The sequence below is a fragment of the Corella eumyota genome, chromosome 5, assembly GCF_963082875.1.
Source record: "Corella eumyota chromosome 5, kaCorEumy4.1, whole genome shotgun sequence".
Lineage (NCBI taxonomy): Eukaryota > Metazoa > Chordata > Ascidiacea > Phlebobranchia > Corellidae > Corella > Corella eumyota.
In genome coordinates, this window is record NC_137494.1 from 13,542,126 (window position 1) to 13,563,088 (window position 20,963).

General features: G+C 31.7%; 3 protein-coding genes across 3 annotated transcripts in view; 2 read left to right on the forward strand and 1 right to left on the reverse strand.

The window, feature by feature from the left end:
* Nucleotides 1-391: 391 nt before the first annotated feature.
* LOC145753154 (neutral alpha-glucosidase AB-like) lies at nucleotides 392-10,464 on the reverse strand. The gene is made up of 22 exons (XM_082569549.1): nucleotides 10,394-10,464; nucleotides 9,586-9,687; nucleotides 9,075-9,308; nucleotides 8,607-8,798; nucleotides 7,998-8,070; nucleotides 7,800-7,917; nucleotides 7,224-7,422; nucleotides 6,238-6,370; nucleotides 6,011-6,159; nucleotides 5,563-5,673; nucleotides 5,350-5,481; nucleotides 4,814-4,924; nucleotides 4,075-4,258; nucleotides 3,660-3,756; nucleotides 3,435-3,536; nucleotides 3,115-3,310; nucleotides 2,589-2,767; nucleotides 2,277-2,359; nucleotides 1,797-1,910; nucleotides 1,286-1,395; nucleotides 1,058-1,155; nucleotides 392-942 (listed from the first exon to the last, which is right to left on the reverse strand). Exons 1-22 carry the CDS (start codon nucleotides 10,417-10,419, stop codon nucleotides 833-835), a joined length of 2,853 nt encoding a protein of 950 aa, XP_082425675.1. The 5' UTR covers nucleotides 10,420-10,464; the 3' UTR covers nucleotides 392-832.
* Nucleotides 10,465-11,330: 866 nt separating this feature from the next.
* Nucleotides 11,331-12,938, forward strand: LOC145753155 (uncharacterized protein C8orf74 homolog). The gene has a single exon (XM_082569550.1). It carries the CDS (start codon nucleotides 11,667-11,669, stop codon nucleotides 12,570-12,572), a length of 906 nt encoding a protein of 301 aa, XP_082425676.1. The 5' UTR covers nucleotides 11,331-11,666; the 3' UTR covers nucleotides 12,573-12,938.
* A 52-nt stretch (nucleotides 12,939-12,990) lies between these two features.
* The window catches only part of LOC145753152 (S phase cyclin A-associated protein in the endoplasmic reticulum-like), a 52,609-nt gene continuing 44,636 nt past the window's right edge, over nucleotides 12,991-20,963 (forward strand). Inside the window, exons 1-19 of the mRNA XM_082569547.1 lie at nucleotides 12,991-13,147; nucleotides 13,222-13,336; nucleotides 13,786-13,872; nucleotides 14,351-14,532; nucleotides 14,960-15,054; nucleotides 15,467-15,664; nucleotides 15,965-16,140; nucleotides 16,866-17,291; nucleotides 17,377-17,429; nucleotides 17,544-17,759; nucleotides 18,111-18,207; nucleotides 18,269-18,380; nucleotides 18,437-18,620; nucleotides 18,694-18,807; nucleotides 18,892-19,014; nucleotides 19,384-19,526; nucleotides 19,913-19,994; nucleotides 20,062-20,225; nucleotides 20,841-20,915. Coding sequence (XP_082425673.1) covers nucleotides 13,037-13,147; nucleotides 13,222-13,336; nucleotides 13,786-13,872; nucleotides 14,351-14,532; nucleotides 14,960-15,054; nucleotides 15,467-15,664; nucleotides 15,965-16,140; nucleotides 16,866-17,291; nucleotides 17,377-17,429; nucleotides 17,544-17,759; nucleotides 18,111-18,207; nucleotides 18,269-18,380; nucleotides 18,437-18,620; nucleotides 18,694-18,807; nucleotides 18,892-19,014; nucleotides 19,384-19,526; nucleotides 19,913-19,994; nucleotides 20,062-20,225; nucleotides 20,841-20,915 — 2,753 coding nt within the window. The 5' untranslated portion in view covers nucleotides 12,991-13,036. The remainder of the gene's footprint in view (nucleotides 13,148-13,221; nucleotides 13,337-13,785; nucleotides 13,873-14,350; nucleotides 14,533-14,959; nucleotides 15,055-15,466; nucleotides 15,665-15,964; nucleotides 16,141-16,865; nucleotides 17,292-17,376; nucleotides 17,430-17,543; nucleotides 17,760-18,110; nucleotides 18,208-18,268; nucleotides 18,381-18,436; nucleotides 18,621-18,693; nucleotides 18,808-18,891; nucleotides 19,015-19,383; nucleotides 19,527-19,912; nucleotides 19,995-20,061; nucleotides 20,226-20,840; nucleotides 20,916-20,963) is intronic.

A 20,963-nucleotide genomic window follows, 5' to 3' on the forward strand; every position in this document is an offset into this window, starting at 1 on the left:
TTTGTATCTTTATCCTCGATGTGGGAAAGTCGAATGCGCTACTTTAGCATATAGTAACATAAGTTACTCTGACCCAGTCTCGAGTAGCTTGTTACAGTTTGGGATATTATATAGATTATAATTGCCAGTAATTATGCTGCTGATTAAGTATTGGCTTAGCAGGAGTTTATAGCGCCTTACTCAAGGGTGCTACAGCATGAGATCAGTGGGGATTGAACCCCCGACCTCATGTGTGGTGTAGCATGTGTTTTTACCACTACACCACGCTGCCGGTGCTTGGCTTAAATTCGCTTTTTTAACTGGCTTAAATTCGCTTTACTCTCTCTAATATATATATATATATATTATATACAACAAAAATTTAAAGTACAAAATTTTGTTTTCAGTTGCAGTTTGTTATTGATTTATTAGCATTGCACTTTACACACTAAGATTTTAGCACAATTAAAACAGAATTTTTTTTGGCGGAACACATGGTTTAGAACTTTATAAACGAGTTGACATAATGCAATTACAGTAGACCAATGTTGGATAAGCACTACATGGTAGTGCTAATGTTTAGTAAAATTACTGCAAGAAAATGAGTACCAAAAAATTAATTTCAAAAAAATTTCAAGTTTAAAAAAAATGTGCTTAAAATTTTTTCTCTTATTTTTAAATGAAGATTTACAACATGAACTCGAACAAAAATTTTGAACTTAGATATTACTTGCTATAGGTATACACATATAATTATTACACAAGACAAAAACTACACTTTTAATCGCTTGTTTCAAAAAGTTCGGTTATATTTTTAATTGCCTATTATTGGTTCTTTATTGTAGTTAAACATTTAGCTGAGTATTATTTTCCAGTCCTTGGCCATATTGACATCAGGTTTTCTAATTGTTAGGACTTTAGGATTTTGTTCATATGAGAACTCTAAAGGCCGCCTTTTACCATCTAAAAATATTTTTGTTATAATTTTTTTTAATTTTTGCAAATTTTTTTTTGCAAATTTTTTAATTTTTGCAAAATTTTTTTTAGATATTTTGGTGTTAAAATTTTTAAAATTTACCTGTTTCTACAACCACTTGGGTAGGCCTTTCTGCTCCCATAATAACCACTTTCTCTAGCCATGATTTAGTAACATACGATGCATTAGGATTTAGGGTGCTAAAAAATAAACAAAAAAAAATAAAAATCACATTTCTTTCCCACCAAAAAATAAAATTGTTTAAAAAAAAAAACAACGGAAAAGGAAAATCATTCAGTTTTTAAATCAAAATAATTAGTTTTTTATTACCTTGAAGTTAGTATTTTGTTCTCAAATTGAAGTTTTCTGTAGTTAAACTCATTAAGCTTGTAGTTGAATGTGTGGCCATCATCCATAAACAATTCACCCTCTGCCGTGCCCTTAAAAATATAAACAAATTAGATTTTAATTTAAAAATAATAAAAAGTAGACCCCCTTTTTTACCACAGCAGTTAGATATTTAAAATTTATGTACCAAAAAAAAATTCATTAAAAAACTTTTAAAAGTTTCCAAAAATTGTTGAGCCCCCTTTTTTACCCCAGAAAATAACTTTTTTGGGGCAATGATTTTACACAAAACTTAGACAGAATTATAAAACCCAAATGGGGTTCACAGGCACCCCAATTTAACAACCCAAAAATTGAAGGGGGATATTTTTCAATATCCAGAAATTATCAACCACACATGTAATAATGCATTAAGTCGGGTATATATATGTCTTAAGGGTAACTTATATAAAATTCTAATTATTTGACCCCAAAATTATTTAATTTTTTTTACTTGTGGGTTGAGTGCAACAAATAGGGTGTAGGGGTCGTTGTTCATTAGAGCAGAACATCTTCGAACTCTCATTTTACGGGGCACTATACTGCCACCTTGCTGTAAAACTGCAATCTAAAATAATAAATTTTTAGTTTTTTTTTTAATTTTATTTTTTTGAAAAGTAGTTTATATAGAATAGAAAACTTTTAGTTTTTTTTTTTAGTTTTAATATATTTTTTTGTCCTTTTTATCACGTATTTACATCTTGGGTTAGTTGATATCCTGTTAAACAGGATGTATTAAAGCAATTTAATTATTTAGAAAACATATGTGTATAGTATAATTAAGGGATCAAAACTTTAAAGTGACAGATTATGTGAAACTAACTAAAAAATTAAATTTTAAGTACATGAGTAAGTAAATTACTTACTAATTCAAAAACATGATTTTTAACAAAAAATATAAAAACTATTTGGCGTACTTATTTGCATAATTTACCTTTTCCAGCGGCGTTGATAAAGCAATTGTATCTGGACTTGTATAATATTTGTTAGTGTACACATCATACCATCCATTCGGTCCTAAAATTAAAATTAATTGTTTTATACTATCATCAAAACTAAGTTAGACAGTAAATGCCAACATGTGGCCACTGGGCTTCACTTTAAGAGGTCCTCAGTTTAAAACCAGGTTACAGTAAAAAACTACTCTCTGTTTAGGCTGTAAAGTAAATTTAAATGGAATTTATTTAAAAATTCGAATTTTAATTGTTTTTATATTGATGATAAATTAAAAAATGTTACCACTAACCTGGTAACTTCACCACGGTGCTCTCGACACCAGGGCGGTGCACCGGTTGCACCAAAAGAGCGGAACCGACCATAAATGCGATGTCCTCGGCGAAAAAGTCATTTTCTTTGGGGAACTCGAACCACAGGGGTCTCATGGGTGGTTCCCCAGTTAAGTGGGACTGGTAGAACAGGGTGTACCTTAAGAGAATAACAAAACATTATTTTTACTCCTTAAAGATTACCTATTAAGGGTAAAAGTCCTGTACAAATCGTTTTCGGGTAATTGTTCTAGAGGGTAATTTAGGGACAAGGGTTCGGGGGTTATTGTCCTGGGTAAATAAGAGGATGGATTCTCAAGGAATTCTAGGGGGAGTCATTTTTCTTAAAAGAATAATTTTTTAGGGGTCATTCTTTTTTAGGGGGTCTTTCTTGTACTCGGGTCATTATTTTCTAGGGGTCAATCTTTTTTTGGGAAATGTCCACTCAAAAAAAGGATTCCCCCCAAAAAAACATAAATTTTTTAAACAAAATTTGACAATTCTTACCAGAATGGCATCAACTCATATCTCTCCCTTATTGCTGCCCTTATAACAGACTTCGTAGTTTTGTCAAACAACCATGGCTCCCTTCTTGTGGTGTCTATATGAGCATGGGCTCGGAAAAATGGTTGGTAGGCCCCAACCTGGTACCATCTGGCTAGTAATTCGGGGTCTGGGTTCTTGAAAAAACCACCAACATCAGCTGGGGGCAAAAAGGGGGTCAAATTTTATTTTTCCAATTTTAGGTAAAAAAAAATAAAAATGTGTTTTTTAGGTAAAATATACCCGCAATCGTTTTTTAAAATTTAAAGTTTAATGGACTTTACCTCCAGAATGAGCTATACCGCATAAACCAATAGTTAAAACCATTGGAACACTGTATCTTAAATGTCCCCACTCAGCAGTGTTATCCCCAGTCCAAATTGCTCCTTTAAAACAAATTTCATTTAAACATAAAGTTTTAAATAGTATCCAAAAATTTAAAAAAAAATTTTTGTCAAAAATTTGGTTATTTTTGGTTGAAAATATTTGAAAATGCAATTTTAGTTTACCATATTTTTGTGTCCCAGCAAAAAATGCTCTGGATAAGACAAACGGTCGTTCTTGATTGCTAGATCTTGCTAGTAATCCTTTGTTTGTGGATATTTGCTAAAAAATGTAAATCTTATAACTTCAAAAACGATAATGGCATGGTGTAGTGGTTAAAACACTTGGAATTTATACATGAGGTCCTGGGTTTAATTCCCACTGCTTCCATGATGTAGTGCCCTTGAGTAAGGCGCTATAAACGGTATGAACTCCTGCTGAGCCAACTCCTAATCGGCAGCTTAATTACCGGGCAGTTATATTTATAATATCCCAAACTGCCAAAGTCAACTCGAGACTGGGTCAGGGTAACAGATGTTATGTTAAGGTCGTGAAGTCGACCTTTCCACATCGAGGATAAATAAATTAATTTTAACTTACCAGTAGAAGTCCATACAAGTTATGAATATGTCTATGCTCCCATCCTCCCCCATGAACAATATCTTTGTGCATTGTAAGCTCAGGACCATTAAACACACTGGGTTCGTTCATATCGTTCCATGTGAATAAATTGGGGGTGGAACCCTTGTAGATATCGGGGGTAAACTGGCTAGCCCACCACTCTCTATAAAAATTTAAAGTTTATTTTAAAATTTCGAAGAAATTCCTGTAAAAATTTTAACTTTAATTTTACAATTTTTAAACCGGCAGCGTGGTGTAGTGGTAAGAACTCTTGCTACACCACACATGACGTCGTGGGTTCGATCCCCACTGCTCTTATGCTGTAGCGCCTTGAGTAAGGCGCTATAAACGGTATAAACTCCTGCTGAACCAGCACTTAATCAGCAGTATAATTATCGGGCAATTATAATCTATAATATCCCAAACTGCCATAGGCAACTCGAGACTGGGTCGGAGTAACTGATGGTACTCTATGTTTAAGTCACGCATTCGACTTTTCCACATCGAGGATAAAGATATATACAAAAAAAAAAAAAAAATTAAAACTGCTTGTAAATTCCTAAAAAAAGAAAAATTGTTTATACAATGTTTAAAATTAAAACAAAAAATTAAAATTAATTCAAATTTTAACTTAAAATAAAACAACCACCAATATTTTAAAATTTAAATATTGAAAATTTAAAAAAATTTCCCAAAAATAAAATGAAATATAATGTACCTAACTTCAGGTAATGTAAAATCAAGATATGCAGAATCTCCGGGCCAGCACCAACCCTTAAATTCGCTACCATCGTTGTTCTTGATAAAATAATTCTTTAATTGTGCCTCTCTGTAATATATCAGTAAGAAAACAATAATAAAGGCACAAAACTCCTACATACTAAATTAAACACTTGCTAATATTAATATCTTTATTCTTGTTAAAAGAAGGCCGACTACATAGCCTAACTTAGAGTAAGGTTTGTTACCCTGACCCGGTCTTAAGTTGCCTTTGGCAGTTTGGAATAGTATTAATTTTAGTTGCCCGATAATTAAGCTGCTGACGAAGTTTACAGATCCTTAGTTAGACTTATATATAGTAAATGTGAAAGGACAACCTCACAGCCTAAACATAGAGTAACATTTGTTACCCTGGACCAGTCTCAAGTAACTTTGGCATTTTTTCTTTGTTTTTTAATTATTACTAATTCGTTTTTGGATGAGCAGAAGTTAGATTTTTTTAATTTAAATAAATTTAAAACTGTTATTTTTTACTTGTATATGTGATAGTTGGTGTCCACTTTAATATGGGGGTCGATAATTGTAACCATCTTTCTTCCCTTGGCGGCAATGTCGTCTTGCATTTTAGCTGGTTCAGGAAATTTTAGGCTGTCCCATGTAAAATATCTAACAAAAAAAAAATTAAAAGCTAAAAAAAATATCTAATTTATCGAAAACTTGAGCTTAAAATTAGGAAAAAAAAATTACCGTTTCCCATCAGTGTGTTCGATGTCAAGCCACAAGCAATCATAAGGAATATCATGATCATCAAATCCTTCATCTACTTGCCTTACATCAACCTCATCTTTGTAATTCCACCTAAAAAAAGGGAAAAAATTAAGAAAATTTCACAAAACCTTTTCCACAAACTTTTCGATTCTATAATATTTTTACTAAATATTATAATTTTTTTTATATCTTTTTTCTTAACAAAAAAACCCTAAAGGCTTTAAATTTGTCTGTTATCCCGACCCAGTTATAAGCTGCCTTTGTCAAGGGCACAACAGCATGGCAGTGGTGTTTGAACCACAGACCTTCAGTATTAAGGTCAAGTGTCTTGGCCACTACGGCATGCGACCAACACACAACATGAGAGCAGTGGGGATCAAACCCAGGCCGTTGTTTTTTAATTTTCATATAAACCACCCCAATCTACCTGCACTGATGATATGCGATCGACCATTTTGGAGGCATATAAGAGGTCCCAGTTAACTTGGTGTATTGTCTCATTACATCCTTGGGGGAAGTCCCCAACATGAAGTAAACGTCGATCACACCACTCTCTGACATCCAGTGGACATTAACCTAAAATTGAAATAAAAAAATTAAATATTTTTTTCTCATTTATCCTCGCTTAAAAATTTAAACTAATTTAAAACTTACTTCTGGGACTGCTTCTTGCGAGTTAAAGTAGTCAAAAAGCGAGCCCAATACTCCTTTGTTATCTTCACTTGAATCCACGTCTACCCATGTTTCTGCTGCATTTAGCCACAACAGACCTACTGTTCTTTTAGCACTGAACAGCGTGAAAATAAAAAAGGTTTAAATTTTATAAAAAAAGTCCTTATTTTAAGGTAAAAGAAAAATTGCAGTTTATCGAAAAACCTTGTGTAAAAAAGTAATAACTATGTCATGTTATAAAACCATGTGTAAAAATGTAATAACTATGTCATGTTAAAAACCATGTGTAAAAATGTAATAACTATGTCATGTTAAAAACCATGTGTAAAAATGTAATAAATATGTCACGTTAAAAACCATGTGTAAAAATGTAATAACTATGTCATGTTAAAAATCATGTGTAAAAATGTAATAACTATGTCATGTTAAAACCATGTGTAAAAATGTAATAACTATGTCATGTTTAAAACCATGTGTAAAAATGTAATAACTATGTCACGTTAAAAACCATGTGTAAAAATGTAATAACTATGTCACGTTAAAAACCATGTGTAAAAATGTAATAACAATGTCACGTTAAAAACCATGTGTAAAAATGTAATAACTATGTCATGTTTAAAACCATGTGTAAAAATGTAATAACTATGTCATGTTTAAAACCATGTGTAAAAATGTAATAACTATGTCACGTTAAAAACCATGTGTAAAAATGTAATAACAATGTCACGTTAAAAACCATGTGTAAAAATGTAATAACTATGTCATGTTTAAAACCACGTTTAAAAATGTAATACCTATGTCATGTTAAAAACCATGTGTAAAAATGTAATAACTATGTCACGTTAAAAACCATGTGTAAAAATGTAATAACTATGTCATGTTAAAAACCATGTGTAAAAATGTAGTATTTATTAAACAGTTTATTATATTTGTTTCAAAATTGTTGCACAAAAATCCCCATAACTTACTTATGTCCAATCATGAATGGAATAGACCCGTACAATGCAGCTCTACTTTCCAGCTCATACTCAAATACATCTAAGTTGTATAACCTGTAAGGTTCTGAGCCTATAGTTGATCTAAGAGCTAAGGTATCAGCATGCTCTGGTATACCATATACATGGGCAAAGTTGACAAAGGAGGTGTCAAGACCTATGGACTCAGGACCTGTAAAATAAATATATTTTATTAAACACTGGGTCTATTTGAATGCGGAGGTATTTAAGGTGATAGGGGCCTATATTATAGAGTAACCCCCTCCAAAATTACAACCCTAGAAAGTGACCCAAAATAGAAATTTACACCTTAAAAATTACATCCTAGAAGCCCCTAGCAGAATTTACACCCTAGAAAATGATCCGTAACAGCTAATTTTTTATTAGGGGGTTATTCAGGGGTTCTGGGTGGCCTATTTTATAAAACAGCTTCCCCCAAAATTGACACCCTATGAATGACCCCTGATGACCCCCCAAAAAAAAAAAAAATTTTTGTTGTTTTTAAGGGTAAAAAGTTTTGAAAAAAAAAAGGTTTTAACTGTCATTTACCTCTTGGTTTACTGTCAGTAAAACTCTTAAACGTTTCCTCCCACATCCCAGGTTTGTCATCTTCATTTTCCTCCTCCTTCTCCTCCTCTGGAGCAGCCTGCTCCTCTTCTTTTGGCTCCTAAAAGACAATTTTTAAAACAATTAAAAAAAATTTTTTTACACAAATTTCTTTTTGTGAATTTTTGTTGAAAAATTTACCTGATTTTCTGTCTCTTCTGCTCCTTCTTCTGGTTCTTTCTCTTCCTCCTCAGCTTGTGGAGGTTCTGGATCACTGCGATTAAAAAAAAGTTGACTAAAAATAATTTTTTTAAGATTAAAGACAATAATAAATATATATGTATATATAAAATTTTTTACATATCTTTGGAAATTTTTTTTACATATCTTATATTTTTTTAATATCTTTAAATTTATACTCCTAAATGCATATTTTTTTCAATGAACAAATAATAACTATTATTAAAAAAACAGCTAAAACAAAATCTTAATACACCACTTACCCCTTTTCTATAACCTTTATACCACCTTACTATATAACACACAACCTTAATATTAGTTCTATATCTCTATAACCAATACCTAATACCAATCTATTAGACTTACTTAAATAATAACATTGTCTTAATAGAGTGTATTATAAATAACACTGCTCTGTATAGGTTATTGTAGAATGCTTTAGGTATTGCCATAACTGACTTGTTGGTTTTGAACTTGAAAAAATTTGAATTGACCCTGAGATTTTATTTATAATTATTATTCATTTTAAAATCAAAAAATCAAAATAATTTTCTGTACAAATTGACTTACGCTTTTGGTGCCGGTTTTTCTCTTAAATGTTCAATGTTTAAAAGGTTGCGGGAATTGATGCTAAAAACTGGCTCAAATCCGTCTAATATATCCAATCGAAATGGGTCACACGTTATAACAGCTTTAAAATTGGGTTGGTCTTTTAAGGATACTGTTATTGTCTTGGTTGATAGGTCAGTTGTAAAATCGTAGCTAAAATTAAAAAAATAGGCTGTAAGTTAACTGGTAACTAGGCAGGTTCTGGGTTCGATTCCTGCTGTTTCAAGTTTATGATCAACCAAAGTTCTGGTAATTTCAAGTCTTTTTTTAATATATTGTGATTCTTAATGTGGGAAGGCTTATTTAACAGCTAAACATAAGGGTATTTTTTTTACCCTTTTTTAAGGGGGAAAAGGGTAAGGGGTTAATATTAATATTCTGGTGATTTAGTATTTTTACTTTACCATATAGGTAAATTTTAACACTTACTTTTGAGATTTAATATCTTGAATAATATCAGGGACTTCATATCTTTGTTTTAATGGATTAGCTTCATTAATTCTTGCTCTAAACATCCCATCTTCTAAAGTATAAAGCTCAAACACAAACGGTTTTTGATTATCCGTGTTTAAAATATCGATGGCTGCTTTCTCATCACTTGTACGGAATGAATTAAAGTCGGCCACATAGGCTGAGGTCTCCGGTTTGAATTCTCGCTGGCGCCTTTAATAAAATTTTTAAATAAAAAAAACTTGTAGCTGAATTTTTATATTTTTAATTTACTTTTATTTTTGAATTTTTTTATTTTTGTTTATTATAGCTAGAGTTATAACCAATATGAGACAAAAGAAAAAAACTTATTTTATGCTTTTAAATTTTTTAACAACATTTTACCCAATTTTTTTATTTAACATGTCACATATTAGTCACAACCTTTATTCATACATGAAAAGGACATAGCTACCGAAAATCAAAAAAAACTTAAAGTATAATAACTAACTTGCAAAAAGCGCTCTGATCACATCTTTTAAAGTTGCTGGAATCCACAGATTCTGCTTCTTGAACACTTGCCATTATTACAAATATAAACGGAACAATTAATCTAAAAATTGCAACATAAATTTTGGTTTTTATGTGCAAAAAATAAGAATAATTTTAGTATTTTATATTTATCTGTCTAATCATTCTACTATTCTAGTCCTTTTTTAAAATAGTATAGTGAGCAGTATGCAATTTATAATTTTTTTGTATCTTTATCCTCGATGTGGAAGGTCGAATGTGTGACCTAAACATAGAGTAACAACAGTTACTCCGATCCAGCCTTTTTGCCTTCAGCAGTTTAGGATATTATAGATTATAATTGCCCCGATAATCATACTGCTGATTAAGTGCTGACTCAGCAGATGTTCATACGGTTTATAGTGCCTTACTTAAGGTCGCTACAGCATGAGGGCAGTGGGGATTGAACCCACAACCCCATGGTGGTGTAGCAAGTGTTCTTACCACTACACCACGCTGCCGAGTTTATACCATTTAAGGGTGCTTCAGCATGGGAGCAGTAGGGATTGAACCCACAACCTCATGTGGTGTAGCAAGAGTTCTTAACACTACACAATGCTGTCGTTTTTTTTCTATTCTATCAATTTGTTTTTATTTGTTAAAAAAAACTACTATTGTTATACTTAAAAATGCCATGGCATGAAAAAATGTAAGCAGTGGGAATTGAACTCAGTATCTCATGTGTGTACAAACGAAAAATACCGAAACTTAAATTTCTGTTAAAAAAATTTTGCAAAACTTAAAAATACCTTAAATTAAATTCTTCTTTCATCATGATATCAACAAATAAAAAAAATTAACTGTGAAACAAACAGATTCTAAAAAAAATTAAAAACAAATTTAATAATTGAACATGCAGAAAATTAAATGCATAGCCTATAGATATATTTAACTTTATCGCTAGAATTTGGCTAATTGCGTTTAATTTTAGCGTTTTAAATTATTTTAACTTAAAAAAAATAAGTATTGCCTTTTTCTAAAGTGCTTTATTAATTAAAAAATATTTTTAGAGAATTTTAAATTTTTTAATTAAGTTATATCTAAATATTGCTATCCTATAAACGCGCGCATAAATAAAATAAACTAATAAAGTATTTTTCGTACAATACGCGGTACATCCTAAACGAGTCATTTATCTAGTAATTTACATAATAGTTGGGGTTTTTGGGGGTTAAATTTAGTCCCAAAAACATTTTTTTCGTTCGTATTTTTTCCTAATGCCACGGCATTACCAAGTGATCACCAGACCATAGCTATACCCACAGCTGACGAAAAATTTAAGTTATCCTCGCAATTTGAAGGCTTTTGAGAATAAAAACTATTGTTTTCTAATTAAAATTTTAATCTATAATTAATTATTAATAAGTGATAAAAATATTTTTGTAAAATAATATTTAAAAAATGACTTAAACAAGCATGTATGCTATTTTTATAAGTAAGGTGAATTATACAGTATTACAATAAATTTGAAAGCTTAATGATATAATAACATTTTTTTAATTAAAAAATACAATTAATTAAGATTTAGATAAATGTTTTTATTTATGGGTTTAAAAAAATTAAAACAACAATATTTTTTGCGCGGCAACTCTGCGCAAGTTTTCAGTTGCGATGCATTCCAATTTCCAAAACATTCTTTTTATTTATTTTTATTTTTTAACTTCGCGGCGTTAACGTGAACTCATTTTTGCGCCCCAGCTCTCGAACCTTAGGTGTCGAGTAATGGTATTGCGTGGTTTTATAAACTTATTTTTCATGGTTTGAAGTTAATAGCGTTAATGTGATAGCGTCTTACTTAAAAATTGCCTATTTTAAAAAATAGGCGACGGCTGGGATCGAACTTAAGTTTATAAAACACGAAGCCAAGAGTCTGACCACTACGCCACACTAACATATGTTAAATCATGCTTAATTTTGCAATTAGTAATTAGCTTAACGTTGTGAACTTAAATTATTTAAGTTTTTTTATTTAATTTATTTTTATTCATTTTTAATTTATTTTATTTACTTTGTTTGTAAGCAATGGATAGCTTAACTTCTAGAGTGGTTAGGCACATTGCAAAGTTGCCTAAAGCAAAAGGGCAACAATTACTAGCTCACCATCTGCATTTAAAAAACATAAATCTTGAAGAGGACCTTCGACATGGCGCTTTACTGGATTATTATTATGACATTTTACAGTTTTGCACAAATCGTGGAATGAATTGGAACGACGTTGCAAATTCTTTAAAATTTGGGAGCGAATTTTTTAACCCTTTCCTTAACTCAAATGTTGCAAACGCAGTTCATATTTTACATCAAATTGGGGTCAATTACACTAAAAATGGAAACTTGGAGTTGGAAAATACGAAGAAATTAATTCGTTATTTTACAGAGAATGTTGTTCCTCATCAGAAACTCTTCCAGTTTGTCTTCCTCGAGGAGAGAGAGTCTTCTGGAGCAAATGTGGTTCTTGTTGTGGAGGTTCCTCCAGACTCCATGGAGCTCAAAGATGCGCAAACTCTTGAGATGTGGAAGTATGGAGAAAAATTCAGGGAAGCACAGAAACAGGAGATGAAGATACTTCAGGATCTTCAGGTGGAGAAGGAGTTTGCAGACTTAAACTCCAAAAAGGTTCATGATGTCATTGAAAAGGAGTTGAGTGCTCAGGAGGAGGAGAAAAAGAAAATTGAGATCAAACCTGCGGAAGATATTCTTGCATCCTTAATCTCGGAGGAGTTTAAAGTTGTTGAGGCGGATATTGGAGTCGAGATCCGGAAGATGCATGATGCTGCAAAGATCGCGACAATCTATAAAGCTATTCCAGCTCCTCCAGAACAAGGAGAAGTCCCGAAACCTCCATCAAAAGCTCAACTCAAGGGAGGAAAGAGTCCTCCAACATCGAGAAAATCTTCCGCTCGTTCGACTTCAAAATCAAGGAGAAAATAAAAAAATTTAAAAATATTTTTTTGTGAAAGTTTTAATTTAATATAAAATAATTTTAATTACAAAAAACTTAATTTAACAAATGTTTGGTTATTTTTAAATATTTCTGTATAGTTTTGACTTCACTTTATAATTTTGGTTTAATGTTTTTATGTTTGTTTTTTTGTAAATATGTTATCTTTATTTTAATGAGATTATTTTTTATTTAGCAGACACTGTGCTATTTTAAGGGTGCTAAAACTGTTCAAGAATATTTTTTTATGAAACTTTTTAATTTTAATAATAAAAAATATCCTAAAATTATATTTTTATATTTTGAGTGGCATAATTTTAAGTTTTATAATATCTGCATTTTAAAACTATATTTGTTTCATTTAAGCCAAAAATAACTTAATGTTTTCTGTGTTTTTTAGATATTTTTCTAAAATCTTTTTAAATATAAAAATGCTTTAAAATTATCGTGGAAGATGAGTAGAGTTAGAGATAGAGGAGATAATGGTGTTAATGGAAACTCAAACCAAAGTAATGCAACTAATAATGGTGCAAAGCAAAAAAGAAGCAAAAATACACCTTTCAAGGTAAATATCTTAATCTATTTTTTTATTTTTTCTCTAAAATAAAAAAAAATTTTTTTTTTTTATTTTTTTACTAGGATCGAAATGCAATGACTGTTGAGACAGTCCGGATGATAATGGAAGAGGAGGGAAGATCAGCGAGGAATCTGGTGTCATGGAGCATCCCACTAGACTCCTACTCCCCACATAAAGGTAAGTCATCAATTTTTAACTTTTAGATATTTTAATGATAAAATCGTTAGCTTGGTGTAGTGGTTACAACAATTGGCTTTACTAAATAAGGTTTTGGGTTTGATTCCTACTGCTCTCATGCTGTAGTGCTATTCATTAAGGCGCGATAAACGATATGAACTTTTGCTAAGCCATTACTCAATAAGTAGTTTAACTATTAGACAATTTTGATCAATAAAATCAATAAATCCAAACTGTCAAAGACAACTTATGACTGGGTCAGGGTAACAAACGTTACTCTATGTTTTGGTAGTGAAGTCGATCTTCTTACATTAAGTATAAATAAATGTAAAAAAAATATTTTTAGTTTTTTTTAATCGACAAGCATGTTATAAAACTGTTGTGTTACGTTATTTCATGACTTTTTGTAATATATAATTTTAAGTAAATATTTATTTTGTTTATTTCAGTAAAACCAAAGAGGAATCCAACCTCAGGAAAAAGAGCAAAATCCTACGACAGTATCCGGAGTAAGGATGGAGATAGATCCAGTTCAGGTCTTTATTATTTATTTTAATTTTTATTCCTAAAATGCTATAAGGGTAACTTCTTTATCTAAGAGTTTCTTTTATAATACTAGCCTGGACTTAATTTTTTTTTTATCTTCGATGTGGGAAGGTTTACTTCACAACCTAATCATAGAGTAATATATGTTACCAGGACTCTCAAATTGCCTTTGGAAGTTTGGAATATTATAGATCATAATTTTCAATACTTTTTTTTGATATTTGATTAAGTATTGGCTCTGCATGAGTTTATACTGTTTATAGTACAATACTTAAAAGCGCAATAGCAAGGGAGAAGTGGTTTTCGAACCCAGAACTTCATGTAATGAAGCCAAGTGTTCTGACCACCACACAAAATTTGTGAATTAGTTATTATTTAATGAATTTTTATTTTGCAGTAGTGAAAAATCACACACAAAATGTGTATATATATTTATTATTATTTAATCAAATTTAAATATATTTTAAGGTGAAAGGGTTGCTAAGAAATTAGTAACTCAGCAACAACCTGGCAGAATAAGAACTAATTCCGGCAGAAAACAAGTTAGTATACGAGCAAGATATTGGGCTTATTTGTTTGAAAATTTAAGGAGAGCTGTTGATGAAATTTATGCAACTTGTGAGAATGATGCTAGTGTTGTTGAATGCAAGGTAAATGGCATAATTTTTCTTGTAATTTTTGTGTAAATTTAAATGGTTTATGGATATATTAGATTCGTTAATGTAATTGTTATATTTTTAAAGTTTTTTTCGCGTTTTTAATAGCATAAAAATTTTTCACTTAGCTTAACTTTATGAGGTCCTTGGTTTGATTCCCACTGCTCTTAAGCTGTAGTGCCTTTAAATAAGGTGCTTTAAACAGTATGAACTTCTGCTAAGCCAACACTTAATCAGCAGGTTGATTATTATACAATTATAATCTACAATATCCAAAACTGCCAAAATTAACTCGAACTGGGTCGGGGTAACAAATGTTATCCTATGTTCAGGTTGCGCATTCGACCTTCCCACATTAAAGTTAATTAAATAAACAAAAATATACATTTGAGATAAATTTTTTTTTTTTTAAATGTTTTAGGAGGTATTATTAGTGTTGGACAACTACAGACACGAATTTCAAGCTTTAATTGATTGGATTAATTTACAAGAAAGACTGGAAAATGCTGAAGACAGGTAAACTAACACTTAACTCCAGCAGCGTGGTGTAGTGTTCAGAACACTTGCTACACTACATAAGGCCGTGGGTTTGATCCTATTGGCTGTTATGCTGTAGCGCCCTTGTGTTATTCGCTATAAACTTTTCCTAAGCCAGCACTTAGTCAGCAGATTAATTATCGGAAATTTAAATAATAATATTCAAAACTGTCAATGGCAACTCGAGACTGGGTTTGTATAAAAGTTGTTACTCTATGTTTAGGTTTGGGTCGTGAAGTTGACCTTCCCACATCAAGGATAAATTTATATAAAAAAAAATCGAAACTGGTACTTTATGTTTACAAATAATACTTTATGTTTAAGCTTTAAAGTTGGCCTTTCTCTATTGAGGATAAATTAAAAAAATTAAATTATTTTATCCTCTTTTTAGACCCACTTCTCTAGCTTGGGAAGTTCGTAAATCTTCACCCGGTCGACCCCGACAAAAAATTACTCCAAGGGGTCAAGTTCCTTCTAAAATGTCTTCGTCTGCACCACCCCAGAATATAAACAGGTGTCTTAATTTCACAAAATCAAACGAAAATGCTCAAAATACTGATGCTTTGCTGGCCACTTGTAGCGCTAAAGGGTGTGTAGTTTAAAATTGCTTGCTAAAAATTTAAAATAAAATTCAAAAAAAACAAAACTAAAAAAATAAAATTCAAAAATATTATAAAATATTAAATAAAAGTTAGGATAAAAATGCATGCTTGTTGTATAGTTGCTTAATGCTTTAATAACGCTTGTATATAGCTTTGCCACACGGAGTTAAAAATCTTACAAAACTGATATTCACCTAAATTTTAACACTAACGTTAATTAAAATAAAAAAAATTTCATTTTTTTTGTAAAATATTTTTTAAATCTTTTAAACAAAAATTTTTTGCAGTGAGGATAAACAACAATCGTGTGATCAACTGAGCGGAACCACGGTCACATGGGCTGACAGGGTAAAAGGGGTTTCACCTAAAATGAAATCCCCCACTGCAGAACCAAAAATATTGGCAACAAAAAATATCTCCAAGGAAGAAGTGAATGATAAAAATGATCAGTTAAATGGAGACGGTACATTTTTTAAAAATTTTTGTATATATCTTTATCCTCGATGTGGGAAAGTCGAATGCGCGACTTAAACATAGAGTAACATAAGTTACTTCGACCCAGTCTCGAGTTGCTTGTGGCAGTTTGGATATTAAAATAAATATAGCGCCTTACTCAAGGGCATCTTAGCATGAGATCAGTGGGGATTAAACCCACGACCTCATGTGTGGTGTAGCAAAAGTTCTTACCACTACACCACACTGCCGGTCCTTTTTTGTTATTAGCTTGGTATAAACTTAAACAGGCTGATTTTGCAGCAGTTTAAAAATGGGTAACTTTTCGTATTAAGACCTAGTCTCGAGTTGCCTAGAATAAATTTTAAAATAATATTAATATACCAAAACTAATATTGATTTTTTTAAATATTTTTTTCAATTTAAATGACAGCGTGGTGTAGTAGAAAGAAAACTAGCTACACCACATAAGGTCATGGGTTCAATCCCCACCACTCGTTTGCTGTGGCTCTTTTAAGTAAGGCGCTATGAACGATATAAATTCCTTAGCCCAAAACCAATCAGCAGCATAATTATCGGGCAATTACAATTTATTGTATCCCAAACTGACAGAGACAACTTGAAACTGGGTCGGAGTAAATAATGTTACTCTATGTTTAGGTCGCGCATTCGACCTTCCCACATTAAGAACAACTATATATACAAAAAAATGATTTAAATTTTTTATTTTTCTAGATAATGGAACTTGGGAAACTGTTTCATCACGCAGCAAACAATTTAGACTTTCCAAGCAACAAAAACAACAAAACCACGTCAACAAATCTGTTTTAAGTCCCAGTATATTACAACCACCAAAAGAGGCTCAAAAGTTGAAAAAAAATAATGAGAATGCAGAGAAAATGGCAGAAAACCCAGGGAAAATGGTGGTAGTGTCACAAAAAATGGAAGAAACTGGTTCTAGTTATGTTAATTTGGTTGTGGATCGAATTATTGGTTCCGCCGGAATGAGTCCGACATCACAGAAAGAAAATCACATTTTGGTGGAAAAACCATCTTTAGAATTCGTGGAATCAAAAGAAGGATCAAATGGGATTGAGTTTGAGGAAAAGGAGGTGGAATTGCAGGATTTAGATGAAGCAGAAGCTGATTTCTTTAAAGCTGGTAATTTTTTTTGTAAAATAAAAATTAATAAATTATTGGAATTTCATAAACTGGAATAAAAATTTATTTTTTTGGTATTTTTTAGTTCAAAAAGATAATGAGGAAAACATTGACCCAGAAAATAATCTCAAAAAAGAAGTAAAATTAAATATTTAATTTTAATTTAACAAAAAAACAAATTTTTTCTGATAAAAATTAAATATTATTTTTAACCCAATTTTTTTATTTTTATTAAAAATTTCATTTTTCTAGATCACTACAATAATTTCTCCAAAACAAGACTCTTCGCCATCCTCTCGCATCCATCTCCGTGATCTTCAACAGGAGGAGGCAACATTGGCTAGGACCCTCCATGCAGAGCACGATGTCTCGATTGCAGCAGCTGAGGAGCAGGAGCGGAAGTTGCGGAAGGAGATTAAGGAGGTAGAGGAAGGAAAGGAGGACACTTCTCCTGAGATGACTGATTCAGTAAGTTGGGGCTAATCAGGGGGTTAGTGTTTGAGGTAATAATTATTTTTTAAACTGGCGATTTGGGAGTAATTGTTATCCAAGGGTAATTAAAATTTGGGGGTAAATGTAATTGGGATAATTATTTTGGGGATAACTGTAACTGTTTTTTTACCCCATTTTCAGAGTCCAATATCGGGGTAAGGTTTAATAAGGGTCTAAAATGGGTCAAATTTGGTCAAAAAACAAATTTAAACAGTTGGGTTAAAAATATTTTTTTATATTTATTTTTACAAAATTTTTAAATTTTTGTGATGTGTTATGATAACTTTCTTTATTTACTATTTATGTTAACAACAAGACTTTTGACAGGAAAGTGCCCGCAGCAGTGCTGGAGCCAAGGAACTAGCAACTGTGGAGAAACACCAGGGGCCGCTAGACTGGACTGACTTTATGTCAAGATTCGAAGGTGAGTTAAAACTATTTCCGAAAAATATTTTCGGAAATTTTTAAAACTTGTTTTTATTTAGTTCATCAGAATCCTGAAAGTAATTGGGGAGACTTGGTGGAAGAGGAGGAGTTACGGGAGCCGGGGAGGATTGCTAAGATGCATGAGAAGCTGTCTTCTCCATCCAGAAAAAGGTAAATTTGTAAAAAATTTAAAAAAATTAAAAAATATAAAAAAATTATTTTTTCAGGACTCCAGCTGAGTCAAAGCGAAAACTAGAAGAGAAACATCGAAAAGCGGAAGAGCGGAGGACTCAGATGAGCCAGGAGAAGGCCCAGAGGATACATGAGCTTACGGAGAAAGTCCAGGATGTTGTAAACTGGAAGAATGACCTAAAAAGAAGGAACAAAGAGCTGCTACAATCTTATCATGACGTAAACAAATATTTTTTTGAATTTTTTTTCAGAATTTTTATTTCGGATTTTTTTGATTTTTTTTGCAATGCAGGAGAAACTGGCACGTGCTGAAGAACAGCGAGCAATTAAACTTCTTGATATTGTAAGAAAAGCTCAGGTTGAAGATACAAAAGTTGGGGAAATTGCATTTATAAATGAACTACAGGTATTATTATTTTTATTTATTTAAAATCTAAATGAAAAAATCTTTTTTAAAAAAATTATTTTTAAACAATTTTTTTTTCTCCAGGAGCAAAATAACAGACATGAGGTCCTGAAGAGGATCGGAGAACATGAAGATCGACTTAATGAGCTGGAGCAAGAAAGAGCAAAGATGCAGGAAGTCAAATCTTTTAAAGAGGAAAGCGTAAAGGTATTTTTAGAACCATTTAAAAATTTTGGGGTTTAGGGTTTGATCCCTACTGCTTCCATGCTGTAACTTTGAGCAAGGCAAAATTTGGGGTTTTGGGTTCGATTCCAACGGCTTCCATGCTGTAGCGCCCTTAAGTATGGTGCTATAAATGGTATGAACTCCTGCTGAGCCAACACCCATTTAGCAGTTAAATTATTGGTCAAATTATAATCTATAATATTTAAAACTGCCATAGGCAACTTAGACTGGGTCGGGGCAACAGTTGTTACTATTTGTTTAAGTCGTGAAATCGACCTTACCACATCGAAAATTAATACCTGCAAAAAAAAAATTAATGCAAAAAAATCTAAATTTTTTCTTATTTTGTAGGAGAGAAGAAGGGCGTTAGAGAAAGAGAGACAGGAGAGAATTGAAGAATTGAAAATTAAAAGAAGGGAGCAGGATGAGAGAATTCTTCAACAGAAAATTGACAAGGAGAAAGAAAGGGAAAAATTGGCTAAGGATAAAGCCAGGCAAGTGTTATGCTAAATTTTATTTTTCATATGTATATTTATCCTCGATGTGGGAAGGTCGACGTAACGACTTAAACATAGAGTAACAACTGTTACCTCAACCCAGTTTTGTCAGTTTGAAATATTATAGATTATAATTGCCTGATAAGTAAGCTGCTGATTAAGTGCTGGCTCAGCAGAAGTTCATACCGTTTATAGCACCTTACTTAAGGGCGCCTTAGCATTGAAGCTTTGGAAATCGAACCAAGGACCTCATGTAGGGTGGAAAGTGTTTTGACCACTACACCACACTGCCGGTGAAATATATATATATTGTCCCTCTGAGCTTTATTATATATAGGTGTAGAATTTTCAATTTTTTTAAACTTTTTTGTTAATTTATTTAGGGATCGTGAATTAAGATTATCAGCATTAAATGCTGCCCAGCAAGAAGCAGTTTCTGAACTTCAGAAGAAGATTCAAATGAAGGTAAATACTTTGTAGTAACAACTTTTTTTAAATATTTAAAAAAAAATTTATTTGACTTTTTTTCCAGCATGATGAAAGTGAAAGAAGACACCAAGAGCATCTTGAACAAAGAAAAGATAAAGCTCAAGAGTTAAGGATGGGACGTTTTACTTCGTTATCTTCTAGTTTAAATGCTGGGGTTAATAATTCCTTAACTACTGCTGTGGGGAGTTTACAAAATAATAAACAAGGGTAAATATCATTTTTTTATCTATGTCTTTAAAATAACTAAAACTGTTTAACACACCATTTTTTTTGTATATCTTTATCCTCGATGTGAAAAAGTCGAATGCGCGAATTAAACATAGAGTAACATCAGTTACTCCGACCCAGTCTTGAGTTGACTTTGGTAGTTCGGGATATTATAAACTATAATTGCCCAATAATTATACTGCTGATTAAGTGCAGGCTCAGCAGGAGTTCGTACCGTTTATAGCGCCTTACTTAAGGGCACTACAACATGAGATCAGTGGGGATTGAGACCAGGACCTCATGTGTGGTGTAGCAAGTGTACTATATCTAAATATAAGGATTTGGGTTTGATTCCCACTGCTTTTACGCTTAAGTGCTCTTAAGTTAGGTGCTATAAACAGTATTAACTCTTGCTAAGCCAATTAATTAGCAGCTTAATTATCGGGCATTTTCTAATCTTTAATATCCCAAACTGCCAAAGGCAACTTAAGAGTGGGTTTGGGTAACAAATGTTACTCCATGTTTAGGCTATGATATTTACTTTTCTACTCTAATCAAACTATATAACAAAATAAAATTTAGAAAAATAACAAAACTTTGTAATTTTTTTTACAGATTGGTTGAAAATATTGTTCCTGGTTTAAATATTGGAGATGATAATATGGGGGATAAACTGAATATCGACGAAAAGTAAGAATTTGGTTTTTTATTATTTTGTTGTTTTATTTCTTCAGTTTT

What these genes read in the sequence shown, in the direction of transcription:
- LOC145753154 (XM_082569549.1), bottom strand. Translation starts at nt 10,419, where the DNA reads ATGATGAAAGAAGAATTTAATTTAAG. An exon ending in AAAGAAGAATTTAATTTAAG is followed by an intron (nt 9,688 to 10,393) that starts GTATTTTTAAGT and finishes TGCAATTTTTAG; the next exon opens with ATTAATTGTTCCGTTTATAT. An exon ending in CAGAAGAGACAGAAAATCAG is followed by an intron (nt 7,918 to 7,997) that starts GTAAATTTTTCA and finishes ATTGTCTTTTAG; the next exon opens with GAGCCAAAAGAAGAGGAGCA.
- LOC145753155 (XM_082569550.1), top strand. Translation starts at nt 11,667, where the DNA reads ATGGATAGCTTAACTTCTAGAGTGGTTAGGCACATTGCAAAGTTGCCT.